Here is an 18,541-nt window from a genome sequence, read left to right as displayed (position 1 = left end):
TGGAAGAATGTGCAAAAGTAGAAATAAAAATAATGGGGTGCAAAGGAGCAAAATAAATAAATACATTAATTAAATACAGTAGGGAAAGAGGTAGTTGTTTGGGCTAAATTATAGGTGGGCTATGTACAGGTGCAGTAATCTGAGCTGCTCTGACAGTTGGTGCTTAAAGCTAGTGAGGGAGATAAGTGTTTCTAGTTTCAGAGATTTTTGTAGTTCGTTCCAGTCATTGGCAGCAGAGAACTGGAAGGAGAGGCGGCCAAAGAAAGAATTGGTTTTGGGGGTGACTAGAGAGATATACCTGCTGGAGCGTGTGCTACAGGTGGGCGACGCTATGGTGACCAGCGAGCTGAGATAAGGGGGGACTTTACCTAGCAGGGTCTTGTAGATGACATGGAGCCAGTGGGTTTGGCGACGAGTATGAAGCGAGGGCCAGCCAACGAGAGTGTACAGGTCGCAATGGTGGGTAGTATATGGGGCTTTGGTGACAAAACGGATTGCACTGTGATAGACTGCATCCAATTTGTTGAGTAGGGTATTGGAGGCTATTTTGTAAATGACATCGCCAAAGTCGAGGATTGGTAGGATGGTCAGTTTTACAAGGGTATGTTTGGCAGCATGAGTGAAGGATGCTTTGTTTGCGAAATAGGAAGCCAATTCTAGATTTAACTTTGGATTGGAGATGTTTGATATGGGTCTGGAAGGAGAGTTTACAGTCTAACCAGACACCTAAGTATTTGTAGTTGTCCATGTATTCTAAGTCAGAGCCATCCAGAGTAGTGATGTTGGACAGGCGCGTAGGTGCAGGTAGCGATCGGTTGAAGAGCATGCATTTAGTTTTACTTGTATTTAAGAGCAATTGGCGGCCACGGAAGGAGAGTTGTATGGCATTGAAGCTTGCCTGGAGGGTTGTTAACACAGTGTCCAAAGAAGGGCCAGAAGTATACAGAATGGTGTCGTCTCCGTAGAGGTGGATCAGAGACTCACCAGCAGCAAGAGCGACCTCATTGATGTATACAGAGAAGAGAGTCGGTCCAAGAATTGAACCCTGTGGCGCCCCCATCTGTCGCCAATTGGTTGGAAACCGAGCTACAGACACACAGCCATTTTAGCATTCAGTCAAAACACCTCAAAACAAGACATTGTGAAACGAGCCACCTACAGTTCACAACATGGCAGCTTCTTGTCATTGTTGCTAGCTATCTGACCATCTAGAATCACAACAACACACAGACCTCTGCCCCGTTGAAGCGTGCGCATCGTTTGTGCAACTATCAGCTAACCCGTCTATCTTTGTGTGAATATAATGCCCATTGACCCTGTCTGTGTCTCTGTCAGGTGGACCAGAGGAATGATGCTGTATATGTACTCAGTCTCATTCAGCAGCTCTTCTACAGACTCTGTGAGTACTACCGCTGCTGTTTAAGCACATTTCAGCTTTGTCTCTCAATACACTTCATCAGCTTCCTTGTTTCCTCAGTACCAGTCAAAAGTTTGGACACACCCACTCATTCAAGGGTTCTTCTTGTTGTAGAATAATAGTGAAGACATCAGAACTATCACATATGGAATCATGTTGTAACCAAAAACGTGTTAACTTTTGACTGGTACTGTATAAGGTTCCGCTTTATTGTTTACACCATATGGCTTTCACCTGTCAGATCGGTGGGCTTGGCCCATCTTGTTCCATGAGTTTGTGTATTAATGATAAAGGAGCAGCTGTATTTATCCTCAGTGTCCTCTAGAGGGCTCTAGTTCCCTGGTGAAGCCAGAGTGATTGATATATATAGAGATGTAGGTAAACTAAACACACACAATGGTGTTCACTTCAGGTAGTCATAGTAATGAAAATATGTGTGCATGGTCTTGTGGAGTTGAGGAATATGTGTGTGTTCTGGTCCACAGCGTACATAGAGAGACCGCAGCTGATCCGAGCCAAGGTCCCCATCCTCAAATTCAGAGACAAAGTCAGGTGGGTGGAAACTTTATCAATCAATCACATTTTATTTGTCTTTTTTTTTCTCATAAACACATTTAGGCTTAGCAGGCAGAGGCAACACTGGCAAGGAAAGACTCCTTGAGAGAAAGAGTAGAAACCTTGTGAACAACCAGACTCTTGAGGTGACGCCAATATTTCTCTGGCTGACTGGGTATAAGCGTATTGGTCCTCCTTCACACAATACGGCTGTGCATCAAACATTTCTTTACAGACAGAAATATGTACATGTTACTAATGGTCCACAGTAGAACAGTGCATGGGCAATGGACTATATTAAGCCTCAATAAAAAATGTATTTATCTCTTCCTCTCTCTTTCTCCAGTGGAGTCGAGTTTGATCTGAACGTAAACAACACTGTAGGGATCAGAAACACCTTCTTGCTGAGGAGTTACGCCTACGGTTAGGTCACACACACACACAACACCCACACCCACCACTGCTTAACTGTCACCACTCACCTTTCACCCTCTTCCAGCTATTGGCTACTGGTTAAACTATAAATCATTAGTTTGTGCATGTGGTTGACATTAAAACTGGGGATCTAAGCAGTGTGGCTATTCTCCTTTCTTTTTTTTTTACAGTGCATTCCCTTAACTTTGTCCACGTTTTGTTACGTTACACGCAGTCGTATTCTAAAATTGTTTAAATACATTTTTTCCCCTCATCAATCCACACACAATACCCCATTGCAAATGTATTAAAAACAAAAAACAGATACTTTATTTACATACAGTACCAGTCAAAAGTTTGGACACACCTACTCATTCAAGGGTTCTTCTTTATAATTACTATATTCAGAACTATGAAATAATACGGATATGGAATCATGTAGTAACCATAAACATGTTAAACAAATCAAACTATATTTTAGATTGTTCAATGTAGCCACCCTTTGCCTTGATGACAGCTTTGCACAATCTTGGCATTCTCTCAACCAGTTTCATGCTTTTTGTCTTGAAGGAGTTCCCACATATGCTGAGCACTTGTTGGCTGATTTTCCTACTCTCTGCGGTCCAACTCATCCCAAACCATCTCAGTTGGGTTGAGGTCTGGTGATTGTGGCCAAGTCATCTGATGCAGCACTCCATCACTTATTGGTCAAATAGCCCTTACACAGCCTGGATGTGTGTTTTGGTTCATTGTCCTGTTGAAAAACAAATGATAGTCACACTAAGGCAAACCAGATGAGATGGCTTATCGTTTTAGAATACTGTGGTAGCCATGCTGGTTAAGTGTGCTTTGAATTCTAAATAAATCCCTGACAGTGTCACCAGCAAAGCACCATCACACCTGCTTCTCCATGCTTCACTGTGGGAACCACACATGCGGAGATTATCCGTTCACCTACTCTGTGTCTCACAAAGACACGGCGGTTGGATCCAAAATATCTCAAATTTGGACTCATCAGACCAAAGGACAGATTTCCACTGGTCTAATGTCCATTGCTCATGTTTCTTGGCCCACTTCTTATTGGTGTCCTTAGTAGTGGTTTCTTTGCAGCAATTTGACAATGAAGGCCTGATTCACAGTCTCCTCTGAACAGTTGATGTTCAAGTCTGTTACTTGATCTCTGTGAAGCATTTATTTGGGCTGCAATTTCTGAGACTGGTAACTCTAATGAATGTATCCTCTGTAGCAGAGGGTCTACTTTTCCTGTGATGGTCCTCATGAGAGCCAGTTTCATCATAGCGCTTGATGGTTTTTACGACTGCACTTGAAGAAACGTTCAAAGTTCTTGAAATTCATGTCTTAAAGTAATGATGGGCTGTCGTTTATAATAAGCTTTGCTTATTTGAGCCATCATATGGACTTGGTATTTTACCAAATAGGGCTATGTTCTGAATACCACCCCTGCCTTGTCACAAAAAATGACCTTTTAACAAGGCACACCTGTTTAATGAAATGCATTCCATTTGACTACCTCATGAAGCTGGTTGAAAGAAAGCCAAGAGTTTGCAAAGCCGTCATCAAGGCAAAGGGTGGCTACTTTGAAGAATCTCAAATATAAATATATTTTTATTTGTTTAACGCTTTTTTGGTTACTACATGATTCCTTATTTGTTATTTCGTAGTTTTGATGTCTTCACTATTATTATCCAATGTAGAAAATAGTAAAAATAAAGAAAACCCCTGGTATGAGTAGGTGTGTCCAAACTTTTTACTGGTACTGTAAGTATACTGTAAGGGGCGGCACGTAGCCTAGTGGTTAGAGCATTGTGCCAGTAACCGAAAGCTTGCTGGATTGAATTCCCAAGCTGACAAGGTAAAAATCTGTCGTTCTGCCCCTGAGCAAGGGGGCAGAAGACGTGGATGTCAATTATTGCAGCCCCCCGCACCTCTCTGATTCAGAGGGGTTGGGTTAAATGCAGAAGACACATTTCAGTTGAATGCATTCAGTTGTACAACTGACTAGGTATCCCCCTTTCCGCTATTCAGACCCTTTTCTATGAGACTCGAAATTGAGCTCAGGTGCATCCTGTTTCCATTGATCATCCTTGATGTTTCTACACAAGTCCACCTGTGGTAATTTCAATTGATTGGACATTATTTGGAAAGGCACACACCTGTTTATATAAGGTTCTACAGTTGACAGTGCATGTCAGAGCAAAAACCAAGCCATGGGGTCGAAGGAATTGTCTGTAGAGCTCCGAGACAGGATTGTGTCGAGGCACAGATCTGGGAAAGGATACCAAAACATTTCTGCATTAGTGAAGGTCCCCAAGAACACAGTGGCCTCCATCCTTCTTAAATGGAAGATGTTTGGATCCACCAAGACTCTTCCTAGATCTGGCCACCCGACCAAACTGAGCAATCGGGGGAGAAGGGCCTTGGTCAAGGAGGTGACCAAGAACCTGATGGTCAGTCTGACAGAGCTCTAGATTTCCTCTGTGGAGATGGGAGAACCTTCCAGAAGGACAACCATCTCTGCAGCACTCCACCAATCAGGCCTTATGGTAGAGTGGCCAGACGGAAGCATCTCCTCAGTAAAAGGCACATGACAGCCCGCTTGGAGTTTGCCAAAAGGCAACTAAAGACTCCCTGGTCTGATGAAACCAAGATTGAACACTTTGACCTTAATGCCAAGCGTCACGTCTGGAGGAAACATGTATTCATCCCTATGCTGAAGAATGGTGTTGGCAGCATCATGCTTCGGGATGTTTTTCAGCGGGAGGGACTAGGAGACTAGTCAGGATCAAGGGAAAGATGAACGGAGCAAAGTGCAGAGAGATCCTTGATGAAAATCTGCTCCAGAGCGCACATAATCTCAGACTAGGGCGAACGTTCACCTTCCAACAGGACAATGACCCTAAGCACACAGCCAAGACAGCGCAGGAGTGGCTTCTGGACAAGTCTCTGAATGTCCTTGAGTGGCCCAGCCAGAGCCGGACTTAAACAATATGGAACATCTCTGGAGAAACCTGAAAATAGTTGTGCGGCGACTCTCCCCAAACAACCTGACAGAGCTTGAGAGGATCTGTAGAGAAGAATGGGAGAAACTCGCCAAATACAGGTGTGCCAAGCTTGTAGCGTCATACCCAAGAAGACTCAAGGCTGTAATTGCTGCCAAATTACTGAGTGAAGAGTCTGAATACCTATGTAAGTGTGATATTTCAGTGTTTTTTTTTTAAATAAATGTGCAAAAAAATGATAACCTGTTTTTACTATGGGGTATTGTGTGTAGATTGATGAGGAAAATCTACACACAATACCCTTATAGAATAAGGCTGTAATGTAACAAAATGTAGAAAAGGTCAAGGAGTCTGAATACTTTCCAAATGCACTGTACATGCTGTTCTAGAGTAACCACAGACCTGCACTACCACATTACTCCACTCACAACAAATTAATAATATCAAAACAGTTCATTTGGGTGAAAGTCACACATTTCAATAAGGAGAGTATTTCAAACCCTGTTACACACTGTGTGCTGGATGTGTGCCCACTATGTTACAATTCTGTACTAGCCTCTTCTCTCTCGCTCCGTGTGTCTATAGCTGAGCGGCGTGTGCGTCCCATCATCTTGGTGGTAAAGAGGTGGGCCAGACATCACAGGATAAACGACGCCAGTAAAGGAACACTCAGCAGCTACACTCTAGTACTGATGGTACTACACTACTTACAGAGTGAGTGTAAACACACACACACAGTAATCATGGTCCTGCACTAACTACAATATACCTCTGGCATTCCTTTTTCGAGGTTAACCACTACACTGTTTAACCCAGTGTGTCTGTCTCTGTCTTTACAGCTTTGCCTGAACCAGTCATTCCCTCTCTGCAGAATGAATATCCAGTAAGGAAATTTACATTTACTCTTAAACAACAAAAACAGGCTACATTACAGGTTTATTAAGTCGTTTTATGCTACCAATTCCAATAAAACGACATGTCATTACTTTCCATGATTTGTCTAACTACACTATCTTGAATCTAGCAAAGATGTTTTTTTGGTTCAGAGTGTAGTATTTATTTAGTTTCAAAGCGCAAACATTTGCTAGCAGGTTTCTTACACTGGGGGGGCAATGTCGGCTTAACGGCAAGAGCTAAAATGGCTTTGAAAAAATAAGATGGCATTCACTACTAACTAACCAAGGGGTTAAAGGGTTGGGCCAGTAGCTGAAAGATTGCTGATTCGAATGCCTGAGCTGTCAAGGTAAAACATCCTTGAGCTTTTTTTTATTATAAATTATTGACGTATAATAGGAATTTGGGAACATTACTCAACCTGTGACTCCAATGTTCTAATGAATATTGGTTTCTCCCAGCACCCAGACACCTCCTTTCCACTGTGTGTAGGAGTCTTTGTCCCTATATGATGCAGGGTTTCCGTAAACTGGCAATAGCCGGTTTTGTGCCCCAAAAAATACATGAAAAGCTGATAAATAAAACTGTTGCCGGCCAATTATCTGGGGGAAGAAAAAATAATCCCATTGCAAAAATGATGCTTTTTAGCATATTCCATGATGGAAATACCAGTCGATGGAAATACATTTGACCGGTTATGCTTACCCATTTATAGGTTAATTAGCATAATTGTGTGGAATTAAATTGGCCTGTGTGTATTTTCATTAGTCGTTAAGTTTATCACATGCGTACAGATACAGAGGCCTATGAGCGGAAAATCTGTCAGACAGCGCGAGAGCTGCTGCTACAGCTTTTCAAACAACTAATTTGTTGCTGCTGGAGTGAAACGGGCTTTTATAATCCCATTCATTGCCTATATGCAACAGTAAGAAAGGCGTGTCACACACTACTTTGCAATATGTATTTTGAAAACATAGTTGTTTCAAACCTGAACGTTTTACTTCATATAATTAGGCATGTCTTGCCTTGCTTCAAAGTAAAATACAACAATACAAACGTGGAGGCAATTATACTGAACAAAAATAAAAACGCAAGGTGTAAAGTTCCCAGACAATTTCGAAACGCACAAAAAGCTTATTTCTCAAAAATGTTGTGCAGAAATTTGTTTGCATCCCTGTTAGTGAGCATTTCTCCTTTGCCAAAATGATCCATCCACCTGACAGGTGTGGGCATTTCAAGAAGCTGATTAAATAGCATGATCATTACATACTTGCACCTTGTGCTGGGAACAATAAAAGGCCACTCTAAAATGGGCAGTTTTTTCACAGATGTCTCAAATTTTGAGGGAGCATGCAATTGGCATGCTGACTGCAGGAATGTCCACCAGAGCTTTTGCCAGAGAAATGAATGTTAATTTCTTTACCATAAACGTTGTTTGTGAGAATTTGGCAGTACGTCCAACCGGCCTCATAAACACAGACCACGTGTAACCACTCCAACCCATGACCTCTACATATGGCTTCTTCACCTCCGGGATCGTCTGAGACCAGCCAACCGGACAGCTGATAAAACTGCGTTTGCACAACTGAAGAATTTCTGTACTACAAACTCAGAAACCGTGTCAGGGACGCTCATCTGACTTCAGTGTGCAAATGCTCACCTTCGATGGCCACGGGCACGCTAGAGAAGTGTGCTCTTTACAGATTAATCCTGGTTACCATGGCGTCGTGTGGGCGACCGGTTTGCTGATGTCAATATTGTGAACAGAGTGCCCCATGGTGGGGTTATGGTATGGGCAGTCATAAGCTACAGGCAACGAACACAATTGCATTTTATCCATGGCGATTTGAATGCAGAGACACCTTGATGAGATCCTAAGGCCCATTGTCATGCCATTCATCCACCGCCATAACTTCATGTTTCAGCATGCTAATGCACGGGCCTAGTCGAAATGATCTGTACACAATTCCTGGATGTTGAAAATGTCTGTTCTTCCATGAGCTGCATACTCACCAGACATGTCACCCATTGAGCATGTTCGGGATGCTCTGGATCGACGTGTACAACATTGTCGTACAGTTCCCACCAATAATTCAGCATTTTCGCACAGCCATTGAAGAGGAGTGGGACAACATTCCACAGACCACAATCCCGATCAACTTTATCCGAAGGACATGTTGCCCTGCGTGAGACAAATGGTGTTCATAACGGATACTGACTGGTTTTCTGATCCTCGCCCCTTCCTTTTTTTTTAAGGTATCTGTGACCAACAGATGCATATCTGTATTCCCAGTCATGTGTAATCCACAGATTAGGGCCTAATTAATTATTTCAAATTAACTGATTTCCTTATATGACCTGTAACTCAGTAAAATCCTTGAAATTGTGGAATGTTGCATTTGTATTTTTGTTCAGTGTATTTTATAAAGACTTCCATAAACCATTAAAACCGGTAGCATATTTCTCTCATGTTCTATTGATTTTCAAGTGAACTTTCTTTCAGTTTCCAGTAGCCAAAGGCACACTACTGGTCATATTAGCAACCCGTGCTAGTTGCATCTCCAGATCTCCCCTCTTTCAACATTTCTAGCGGACATTTTCATCTCTGTCACTAAACCGCTTGTATTTTCGGTGCACTTTCGACAATAGTGTTTTCTTGCTAATTGCATTATGGAACGAACATTCACGCATAGCCTACTGCCTTTTGCGCATTGCTGCGCTTATAATGTGAATAAATAATAGTTTATCAACATATTAAGCTAAATGTTCTGATCTATTACATCAGCCTCAATGCTTTAAAAAAATACAAATAATGTAGCCAGAGTCTGTTAGGAATAGGCTATTTCTTTCTTGCACAGAACAACAAGCTGACCAATAGAATAGGTCAACTTTTCTACTATGGGGATATTAGATTGACATATGCTAGTGACTTTTCTGTCGGTTACTCGTCTTGTTAGCTGAGGAAAAGTAAATGTGGCAGTTTTTCTAACATCTTCAAAGTGCGCATCGGTATCCAGTAAGAAGGAAGCATGTCGTTGCATCCTCGAGTTGCATGTGATTTCTGTCATTCTGAGCACCGTGGATGGACGCCCTAATCAGGTTACGCACCTGATGCATATGGTCCGGTAAATTTCTCAAAAGCCCTGATATGATGGTGTAATTTACAACATACTGTGTGATGATGTCATCTGTTCCTGTGTGATGGTGTCATCTGTTCCTCTGTGATAATGCCATATGTCCCAGTGTAATTAGTGTTGTATTCCCCTGCCCAAACTTTGCTGATTCATGCCAGATCTTACAATGCCTGGATAGATCATTTATGTATCCGCATCATAGGTTAAGGCAATCTGGTCGATGAAGTGGCACGCAATAATTGTTTGATGCAACGTCTGAGCATGGAAACACAAACAATGTCATTTGTACCTGTAGGATGATGGTCAGTCCCTGTTTGATGAGGTCATGTTAAATCCCTGGGGCATATTCATTCAAAATAAGACACAGCGTTGTAAAACATTTTGCAGGGAAACCGTTTAATACCGAACGTTCTGCAATGTGACGCACAAAACGTTGTTTACGAACTAAACAGAACTCAACACCTTTTGCTTGATGTTGCAGAACCTGTTTTAGCTGCAGAATGTTTTGCAACCGTGTGTGACTAATGAATACACCCCTGCTGTTTCAGGAGTGTTTTAGTCCATCCATGGATATCCACCGTGTGCCTGAGGGTCCGAGAGACATCCCCCCCTACTCCTCCTCTAACCAGGCCTCACTGGGAGAGCTGCTGCTGGGCTTTCTCAAGTACTACACCTCCGTCTTTAGGTAATATTGCTAAAATATTCCTCTAGTACTGTCTTCAGGTAAGACCCTTCAAATAATCCTCAAAAACTCAACATTTACTCTGTAAAAGTACTACAGCAATGTCGCCAGTTAAGTAAAGTTGCTGGTAGGGTTGGGTGGTATCCAGATTTTCATACCTTTTTTTACTGTCCTTGTGCCATACTGGGGTATAAGGTATTATTTACGTTGCAGAACAAGGGGTCACTTTTTTATGCAAAAAAACCTCCAATAACCGCCTGTAAAAAAAAATATGCTAGCAGATGCTAATAAGTACTAAGTACTAATAAGTACTAACGAATTTCAACTTTGTTGAATATTTGCCTGTTGTAAACTACAACTTCCTACAACGTCCCACAGTTTGTGTAAAACCAAAGAAAAAAACGAACTAAATGGATATTCAATTCATTTAACCAACGTTGGTCATTTCCTTGTTTAAAAATGGGGGTGAAACTACATTTTGGCTAATTGCTCAGCATGAAAGGCTACTTCATCATTACTGAGAATATTTTTATCACACCGGCATTTTGATATTGAAATGGTATGATTACAATTGAATCCATATGATGGTATGGTTACAATATTTTGACAGAAATGAATGTTTAAATGTTTGCTACGTTAGTTTTATGCTAGGTAGGAGCGACTAACCAGTTAGCTTCAAAGGAAAATGCAGGCAGCTAGCTTTACCATAGAATTAGCTGCTGCCAAAACAGCTACTCTTCCTGGGGTCCAAACACATTAAGGCACTTGCATTACATGTAAAACTAAATATAAAACAGTACATCATATAACATTATTACGCCACTACATATCTACAATACAAAATGTATAATACCACAATACAATAATATTACAATGTACGTGTGTGTGGAGTGCATGTGCTAGCGCTTGTGTGTGTATGCGTGTCTATCTTTTGTGTGTGTCTCTTCACAGTCCCCGCTGTTCCATACGGTGTATTTTTATCTGTTGTTTAAATCTGATTCTACTGTTTGCATCAGTTACCTGATGTGGGATAGAATGATGAAAGGGTAAACACATTTACGGTTGGAACTTCCTCTCACCACCTAATATGGTGATGAGCGGAAATCCAGTGGCGGGCAGTGGGAGAAGATGGAGAGGGATGAAATTTGACCGATATTCTGCACATTTTCTCATTAAAGAAACATTCAATCTCAATACAGTTTTCTGTTTCCAAAACTATAATATGTTACTTATGAACAGAGTACATCAAGTTTGCCAAAGTTTCAAAAAATGGTGTTGTTTAGGAGTGCAAGGGCGACTTGCACACGTGCACTTCAGAGTCGGTGTTCCCTAACAGAAATGTGCACATGCATGCTAAAATACACCAATAGGATCTCCCTAGCTCAGATTTGACTGCCCACCTCCTTGTTTGTTCTGCCCACTGTGTTCATTTGCACCCACTGTAAATAATGCAGATGACATATCTTAAGTTAATATCAATATATTTGGCTTTACCACCTTTTGTTTTGGCCCAATTTCTACAACATAGAGCAGTGTATTGAATGCTATTTATTTATTTATTTTACTTTTATTTATTAATGGGAGACTGAGTACAAACATCTTCACAATCAAGAAAATGAACATTCCAAAGAAAACACCAAGAATAAAAAAACTGCAAGGTACAATTATAAAATTGCAATTTCAACAAATAAACCATTACAATCAATCAAAACATATTTAGAACTGTTACATTTTTTTTAACCCTCTCAAAAGGAATCCCCCTGTAGAGGAACCTAATTGGTACAATCATTACTGCACTTTGAAATGTAGGTGGGGGCAGTATTCTGGTGGGGGCTCATTAGCATATTTGGGGGCATAGTCTAAAATGTTTATTTGTGCCAACCGTTATTGGAAGTGTTGTACCAGTTCAATCTGTGTAAGAACTTGTGACAATCAAGAGCTGCACTGTTAAGAGTACAGCTCTTGCAGTTTTAGTAACTTAATGGCAGTTGGTCACCAGGAAGGTAATTTGCATTGGTCAATCATTTACTGTCCGCTTGCTGCGAGTAGTTATGGTAAAATGCACAGTAACCTACTGTGGCAGGTCTGTCACGTCCACTGACCTGATGGTTGTGGCAGCAAGGTCAAGTGGTTGTCAACCAAGATGTTGAGGATTTTTTATTTATTTTTATTTCACCTTTATTTAACCTGTTACTCCTACCCCCTACTTTTTCGAACATTCTGTTAAAAATCGCGCAACATTTCAGCGCCCTGCTACTCATGCCAGGAATATAGTATATGCATATGATTAGTATGTGTGGATAGAAAACACTCAGACGTTTATAAAACTGGTTAAATCACGGCTGTGACTATAACAGAACGTGCGTTTCATCGAAAAGTGCAGGAAAATCTGATCACTGAAAATGGAAAAATATATCCATGCGCCACTTCAACCCATTGATAAAGGTGAACCACATTAAATGGGGCCGAGATTGCAATACCTACAGCTTCCACACGATGTCAACAGTCTTGTCATTTGCCTAGGATTTTTTTCTTGGTCAAACTGACGCAAGGCAGAGCCTTTCTTCCGGTCTCCGACCGGATATTTTGGTTGAGATTTACCCGGACATTATTTCCAGACGTACAGCTATAGAATATACATCGCCTCGTGATCAATTTGATTGCTTATTAACGTTTACTAATACCTAAAGTTGCATTACAAAAGTATTTCGAAGTGTTTTGTGAAAGTTTATCGTCGACTTTTTTAATTTAAAAAAATGACGTTACGTTATAAAACGCTATTTTTTTCCTTGATCACACAGTATTCATAGATCGATATCTAGGCTATATATGGACCGATTTAATCGGGAAAAAAAGACCCAATAGTGATGTTTATGGGACATCTAGGAGTGCCAACAAAGAAGATGGTCAAAGGTAATGAATGTTTTATATTTTATTTGTGCGTTTTGTGTAGCGCCGACTATGCTAATTATTTAGTTTACGTCCCCTGCGGGTCTTTTGGGGTGTTACATGCTATCAGATAATAGCTTCTCATGCTTTCGCCGAAAAGCATTTTAAAAATCTGACTTGTTGCCTGGATTCACAACGAGTGTAGCTTTAATTCACTACCCTGCATGTGTATTTTAATGAACGTTTGAGTTTTAACTAGTACTATTAGCATTTAGCGTAGCGCATTTGCATTTCCAGATGTCTAGATGGGACGCCTGCGTGTCAGGTAGGAGCAAGAGGTTCCTTTTATGCAGATTTTTTGAATATTTACTTGAAGATCTTTTATTTATTTTATTTCACCTTTATTTAACCAGGTAGGCAAGTTTACAATTTACAATTACGACCTGGCCAAGATAAAGCAAAGCAGTTTGACACATACAGCAACACAGAGTTACACATGGAGGAAAACAAACATACAGTCAGTAATACAGTAGAAAAACAAGTCTATATACAATGTGAGCAAATGAGGTGAGATAAGGGAGGTAGGTAAAAAAAGAAAAGAAAAAAAAAGCCAAGGTGGCGAAGTAAATACAATATAGCAAGTAAAACACTGGAATGGTAGATTTGCAGTGGAAGAATGTGCAAGGTAGAGATAGGAATAATGGGGTGCAAAGGAGCAAAATAAATAAATACAGTAGGGGGAGAGGTAGTTGTTTGGGCTAAATTATAGATGGGCTATGTACAGGTGGAGTGATTTGTGAGCTGCTCTGACAACTGGTGCTTAAAGCTAGTGAGGGAGATAAGTGTTTCCAGTTTCAGAAATGTTTGTAGTTCGTTCCAGTCATTGGCAGCAGAGAACCGTAAGGAGAGGCGGCCAAAGGAAGAATTGGTTTTGGGGGTGACCAGAGAGATATACCTGCTGGAGCGCGTGCTACAGGTGGGTGCTGCTATGGTGACCAGCGAGCTGAGATAAGGGGGGACTAGCAGGGTCTTGTAGATGACCTGGAGCCAGTGGGTTTGGCGACGAGTACGAAGCGAGGGCCAGCCAACGAGAGCGTACAGGTCGCAGTGGTGAGTAGTATATGGGGCTTTGGTGTGATAGACTCCATCCAATTTATTGAGTAGGAGGCTATTTTGTAAATGACATCGCCGAAGTGAAGTGAAGGGTGCTTTGTTGCGAAATACGAAGCCAATTTTAGATTTCACTTTGGATTGGAGATGTTTGATATGAATCTGGAAGGATAGTTTACAGTCTAACCAGACACCTAGGTATTTGTAGTTGTCCACATATTCTTAGTCAGAACCGTCCAGAATAGTGATGTTGGCCAGGCGGGCAGGTGCGGGCAGCGATCGTTTGAGGAGCATGCATTTAGTTTTACTTGTATTTAAGAGCAATTGGAGGCCGCGGAAGGAGAGTTGTATGGCATTGAAGCTCGCCTGGAGGGTTGTTAACACAGTGTCCAAAGAAGGGCCAGAAGTATACAGAATGATGTCGTCTGCGTAGAGGTGGACCAGAGACTCACCAGCAGCAAGAGCGACATCATTGATGTATACAGAGAAGAGAGTCGGTCCAAGAATTGAACCCTGTGGCGCCCCCATAGAGACTGACAGAGGCCCAGACAACAGGCCCTCCGATTTGACACACTGAACTCTATCAGAGAAGTAGTTGGTGAACCAGGCGAGGCAATCATTTGAGAAATCAAGGCTATCGAGTCTGCCGATGAGGATGTGGTGATTGACAGAGTCGAAAGCCTTGGCCAGTCTGCCGATAGCCTTGGCCAGGTCAATGAAGACGGCTGCACAGTATTGTCTTTTATCGATGGCGGTTATGATATCGTTTAGGACCTTGAGCGTGGCTGAGGATGTCCCTGGTGTGCTCACCACAAATAATGCTTAGTGGTTGTAAACTAATGTTAAGCTATCTTGTAATCATTAAAGTTCAGTGAAAGTACAGTAAGTTATTGGCAGCTATTTGCAAGTAAGTTACTGGCTATTAAGTTACTTAGAATTTTAGAATAACTTACTGTCAGCTAGTTAATAATAGTAATGATAATTCAATTAATTTGTTAAGCGCTTTTCTCACATCCATCGCACTTAAGAAAATGTATTAATTGATAATAAAAACAATCCAAAACACAGAACATTGTAAGCAGACAACAATCAAAGCCATTTACAGGTGTTGTCAGATCCGGTGGACAGTAGAACAGAATAAACATACACTACATGACTAAAGTGTGTGGACACCTGCTCGTCGAACATCTCATACCAAAATCATGGGCATTAATATGGAGTTGGTCCCCCATTTTGATGCAATAACAGCCTCCAGTCCTCTGGGAAGGCTTTCTGCTAGATGTCGGAACATTCCTGCTGGACTTGTTTCACTTCAGCCACAAGTGCATTAGTGAGGTCAGGCACTTCAAGAAGCAGTTTGGAACTCGGTAGTGAGTGTTGCAACCGGGGACAGACAATTTTTACACGCTTCGGCACTTTGGGGTCCCATTCTGTTAGTTTATGACGGTGCCCCGCTGAAAGTAACTGAGCTCTTCAGTAAGGCTATCCTACTGACAATGTTTGTCTATGGAGATTGCATGGCTGTGTGCTCGGTTTTAAACACCTGTCAGGTGTGACTAAAATAGCCAAATCCACTAAGTTGAAGGGGTGTCCACGAACTTTTGTATATACAGTTGAAGTCAGAAGTTTACATACACCGTGGTTGGAGTCATTAAAATTTGTTCTTCAACCACTCCTCAAATGTCTTTTTAACAAACTATAGTTTTGGCAAGTCGGTTAGGACATCTACTTTGTGTTTGTGCATGACAGAAGTAATTTTTCCAACAATTGTTTACAGACAGATTATTTAATTTATAATTCACTGTATCACAATTCCAGTGGGTCAGAATTTTCCATACACTAATTTGACTGTGCCTTTTTAAACAGCTTGGGAAATTCAAGAAAATGATGTCATGGCTTTAGAAGCTTCTGATAGGCTAATTGACATCATTTGAGTCAATTGGAGGTGTACCTGTGGATGTATTTCCAGGCCTACCTTCAAACTCAGTGCCTCTTTGCTTGACATCATGGGAAAATCAAAAGACCTCAGAAAAAACATTGTAGACCTCCACAAGTCTGTTTCATCCTTGGGAGCAATTTCCAAATGCCTGAAGGTACCACGTTTGTCTGAACAAACAATAGTACGCAAGTATAAACACTATGGGACCACGCAGCCGTCATACCGCTCAGGAAGGAGACTCATTGTGTCTCCTAGAGATGAACGTACTTGGTGCAAAAAGTGCAAATCAATCCCAGAACAACAACAAAGGACCTTGTGAAGATGCTGGAGGAAACAGGAACAAAAGTATCTATATCCACAGTAAAACAAGTCCTATATTGACATAACCTGAAAGGCCGCTCAGCAAGGAAGAAACCACAGCTCCAAAACTGCCATTTAAAAAAAGCCAGACTAATGTTTGCAACTGCACATGGGGACAAAGATTGTACTTTTTGGAGAAATGTCCTCTGGTCTGATGATGGCAGCGTCATGTTGTGGGGGTGCTTTGCTGCAGGAGGGACTGGTGCACTTCACAAAATAGATGGCATCACGAGGCAAGAAAATTATGTGGATATATCTCAAGACATCAGTCAGGCAGGAAGTTAAAGCTTGGTCGCAAATGGGTCTTCCAAATGGACAATGACCCCAAGCATACTTCCGAAGTTGTGGCAAAACAGTTTAAAGACAACAAAGTCAAGGTATTGGAGTGGCAATCACAAAGTCCTGACCTCAAATCCCATAGAAAACTTGTGGGCAGAATTTAAAAAGCGTGTGCGAGCAAGGAGACCAACAAACCTGACTCTGTTACACCAGCTCTGTCAGGAGGAATGGGCCAAAATTCACCCAACTTATTGTGGGAAGCTTGTGGAAGGATACATGAAACGTTTGACCCAAGTTAAACAATTTGAAGGCTGTGCTACCAAATACTAATTGAGTGTATGTAAACTTCTGACCCACTGGGAATGTGATGAAAGAAATAAAAGCTGAAATAAATCAATCTCTCTACTATTATTCTGACATTTCACATTCTTAAAATAAAGTGGTGATCCTAACTGACCTAAAACAGGGCATTTTTACTAGGATTAAATGTCAGGAATTGTGAAAAACTGAGTTTAAATGTATTTGGCTAAGGTGTATGTAAACTTACGACTTCAACTGTGCGGCAGGGTAGACTAGTGGTAACCGAAAGGTTGCAAGTTCGAATCCCCGAGCTGACAAGGTACAAATCTGTCGTTCTGCCCCTGTTCCTAGGCCGTCATTGAAAATAAGAATTTGTTCTTAACTGACTTGCCTAGTTAAAAAAAGGTTAAAAAAAAATATATATATATATATATATATATATATAAATTAACTGTATAATGTAGGTCCTTGAAAGCTTTTCAGAAAAACTCAGTCTTTAGCTGAGCTGTCCTGACCGTGATTATAATGAGGATCCACACAACTGAAAGCCCTGTCACCCATAGTTTTTAGTCCGCTGTGGGGCTGCTGAAGGGAGATGGAGCTGCAGGAGCGAAGGATGCGTTTGGGGCAGGAGGTCAGGATAAGATCAGACAGATTTTTGGGTCCAGAGTTGTGGATAGTTTGGTAGCTGTGAACCAGGTCTTATGTAGCAAAAGTTGAAATGGTGTTTTTTACATTGGATAAAAGTAGAGACTCCGAGCTAGAAAATGGTATATCATACACTACAGTTGAGGAAGAATGGGAAAGTAATTCTGCTTTTAAAGTTGATAAACTTGTAACCTCACTTTTGAGAAAATTGCCTTTTGAATGTTTTGGTGCACCTATTGGAGAGCTCCTTATCTACACCCATTCAGCATCGTTCACACCCTCTTAAACCTGCTGTCTGATCTAAAAATGAATGGAGTCGTGTTTTGTAGCAATTATTGTGGCCTTTGTGTTTCACCGGTTTGCACGATCACGCTAACAGCGTGTTTGTTCTTGTTCAATCGAGACATTGCAGGATATTTAGGTTTACTCATTTTCCCTGGTTTTGTCAAGAGTACAGCCTGACAGGAGCCCTACTTCCTTGTTCCCACCCTCAAAGGCAGGCTTTTCAAAAAAGGGGTGCGGTACTAGTTTATAGGTTCACTGGAGCTATGTTACTGCGCATTTTCTATCCGAGATTACAAAATAATTTGCTATAATGGCTGCTACTGAGGATTCCTCTTTCTAAGAAGAGCTGGACGACGACAACGCGTTTTAATTTTAAAAAATTGACATAGGAACATACAGCCCTATTTTATTTGAGCCGGAACACACTGAAGAGGAGTTGAAACGTCAAGAAAAATAATTGTGAGACCAGCAAGCTGTGACTGCTTCCTAGACCAGCTGAACCAGGACTCAGGGCAAATTAAAAACAAGTAAGTTATTTTGCTGTCGTTAGCTAGCTAGCAATATAACCTCTTTTTACACAAGGAAGTGTTGTACAGTACAATTTGGTGATCGATT

General features: G+C 41.3%; 1 protein-coding gene across 1 annotated transcript in view; it reads left to right on the top strand.

The window, feature by feature from the left end:
- The window catches only part of tent2 (terminal nucleotidyltransferase 2), a 39,530-nt gene that overhangs the window by 8,193 nt on the left and 12,796 nt on the right, over positions 1 to 18,541 (top strand). The window contains exons 7-12 of the mRNA XM_029638665.2: positions 1,336 to 1,399; positions 1,903 to 1,969; positions 2,319 to 2,395; positions 5,992 to 6,120; positions 6,246 to 6,289; positions 9,983 to 10,119. Of these exons, the coding sequence (XP_029494525.1) occupies positions 1,336 to 1,399; positions 1,903 to 1,969; positions 2,319 to 2,395; positions 5,992 to 6,120; positions 6,246 to 6,289; positions 9,983 to 10,119 (518 nt within the window). The remainder of the gene's footprint in view (positions 1 to 1,335; positions 1,400 to 1,902; positions 1,970 to 2,318; positions 2,396 to 5,991; positions 6,121 to 6,245; positions 6,290 to 9,982; positions 10,120 to 18,541) is intronic.

The sequence above is a fragment of the Oncorhynchus nerka genome, linkage group LG27 (genome assembly GCF_034236695.1).
Source record: "Oncorhynchus nerka isolate Pitt River linkage group LG27, Oner_Uvic_2.0, whole genome shotgun sequence".
In the NCBI taxonomy this organism is placed as follows: Eukaryota; Metazoa; Chordata; class Actinopteri; order Salmoniformes; family Salmonidae; genus Oncorhynchus; species Oncorhynchus nerka.
Note: the sequence above shows the minus strand (reverse complement) of the source record. Positions and strands in the feature narration are given on the sequence as shown.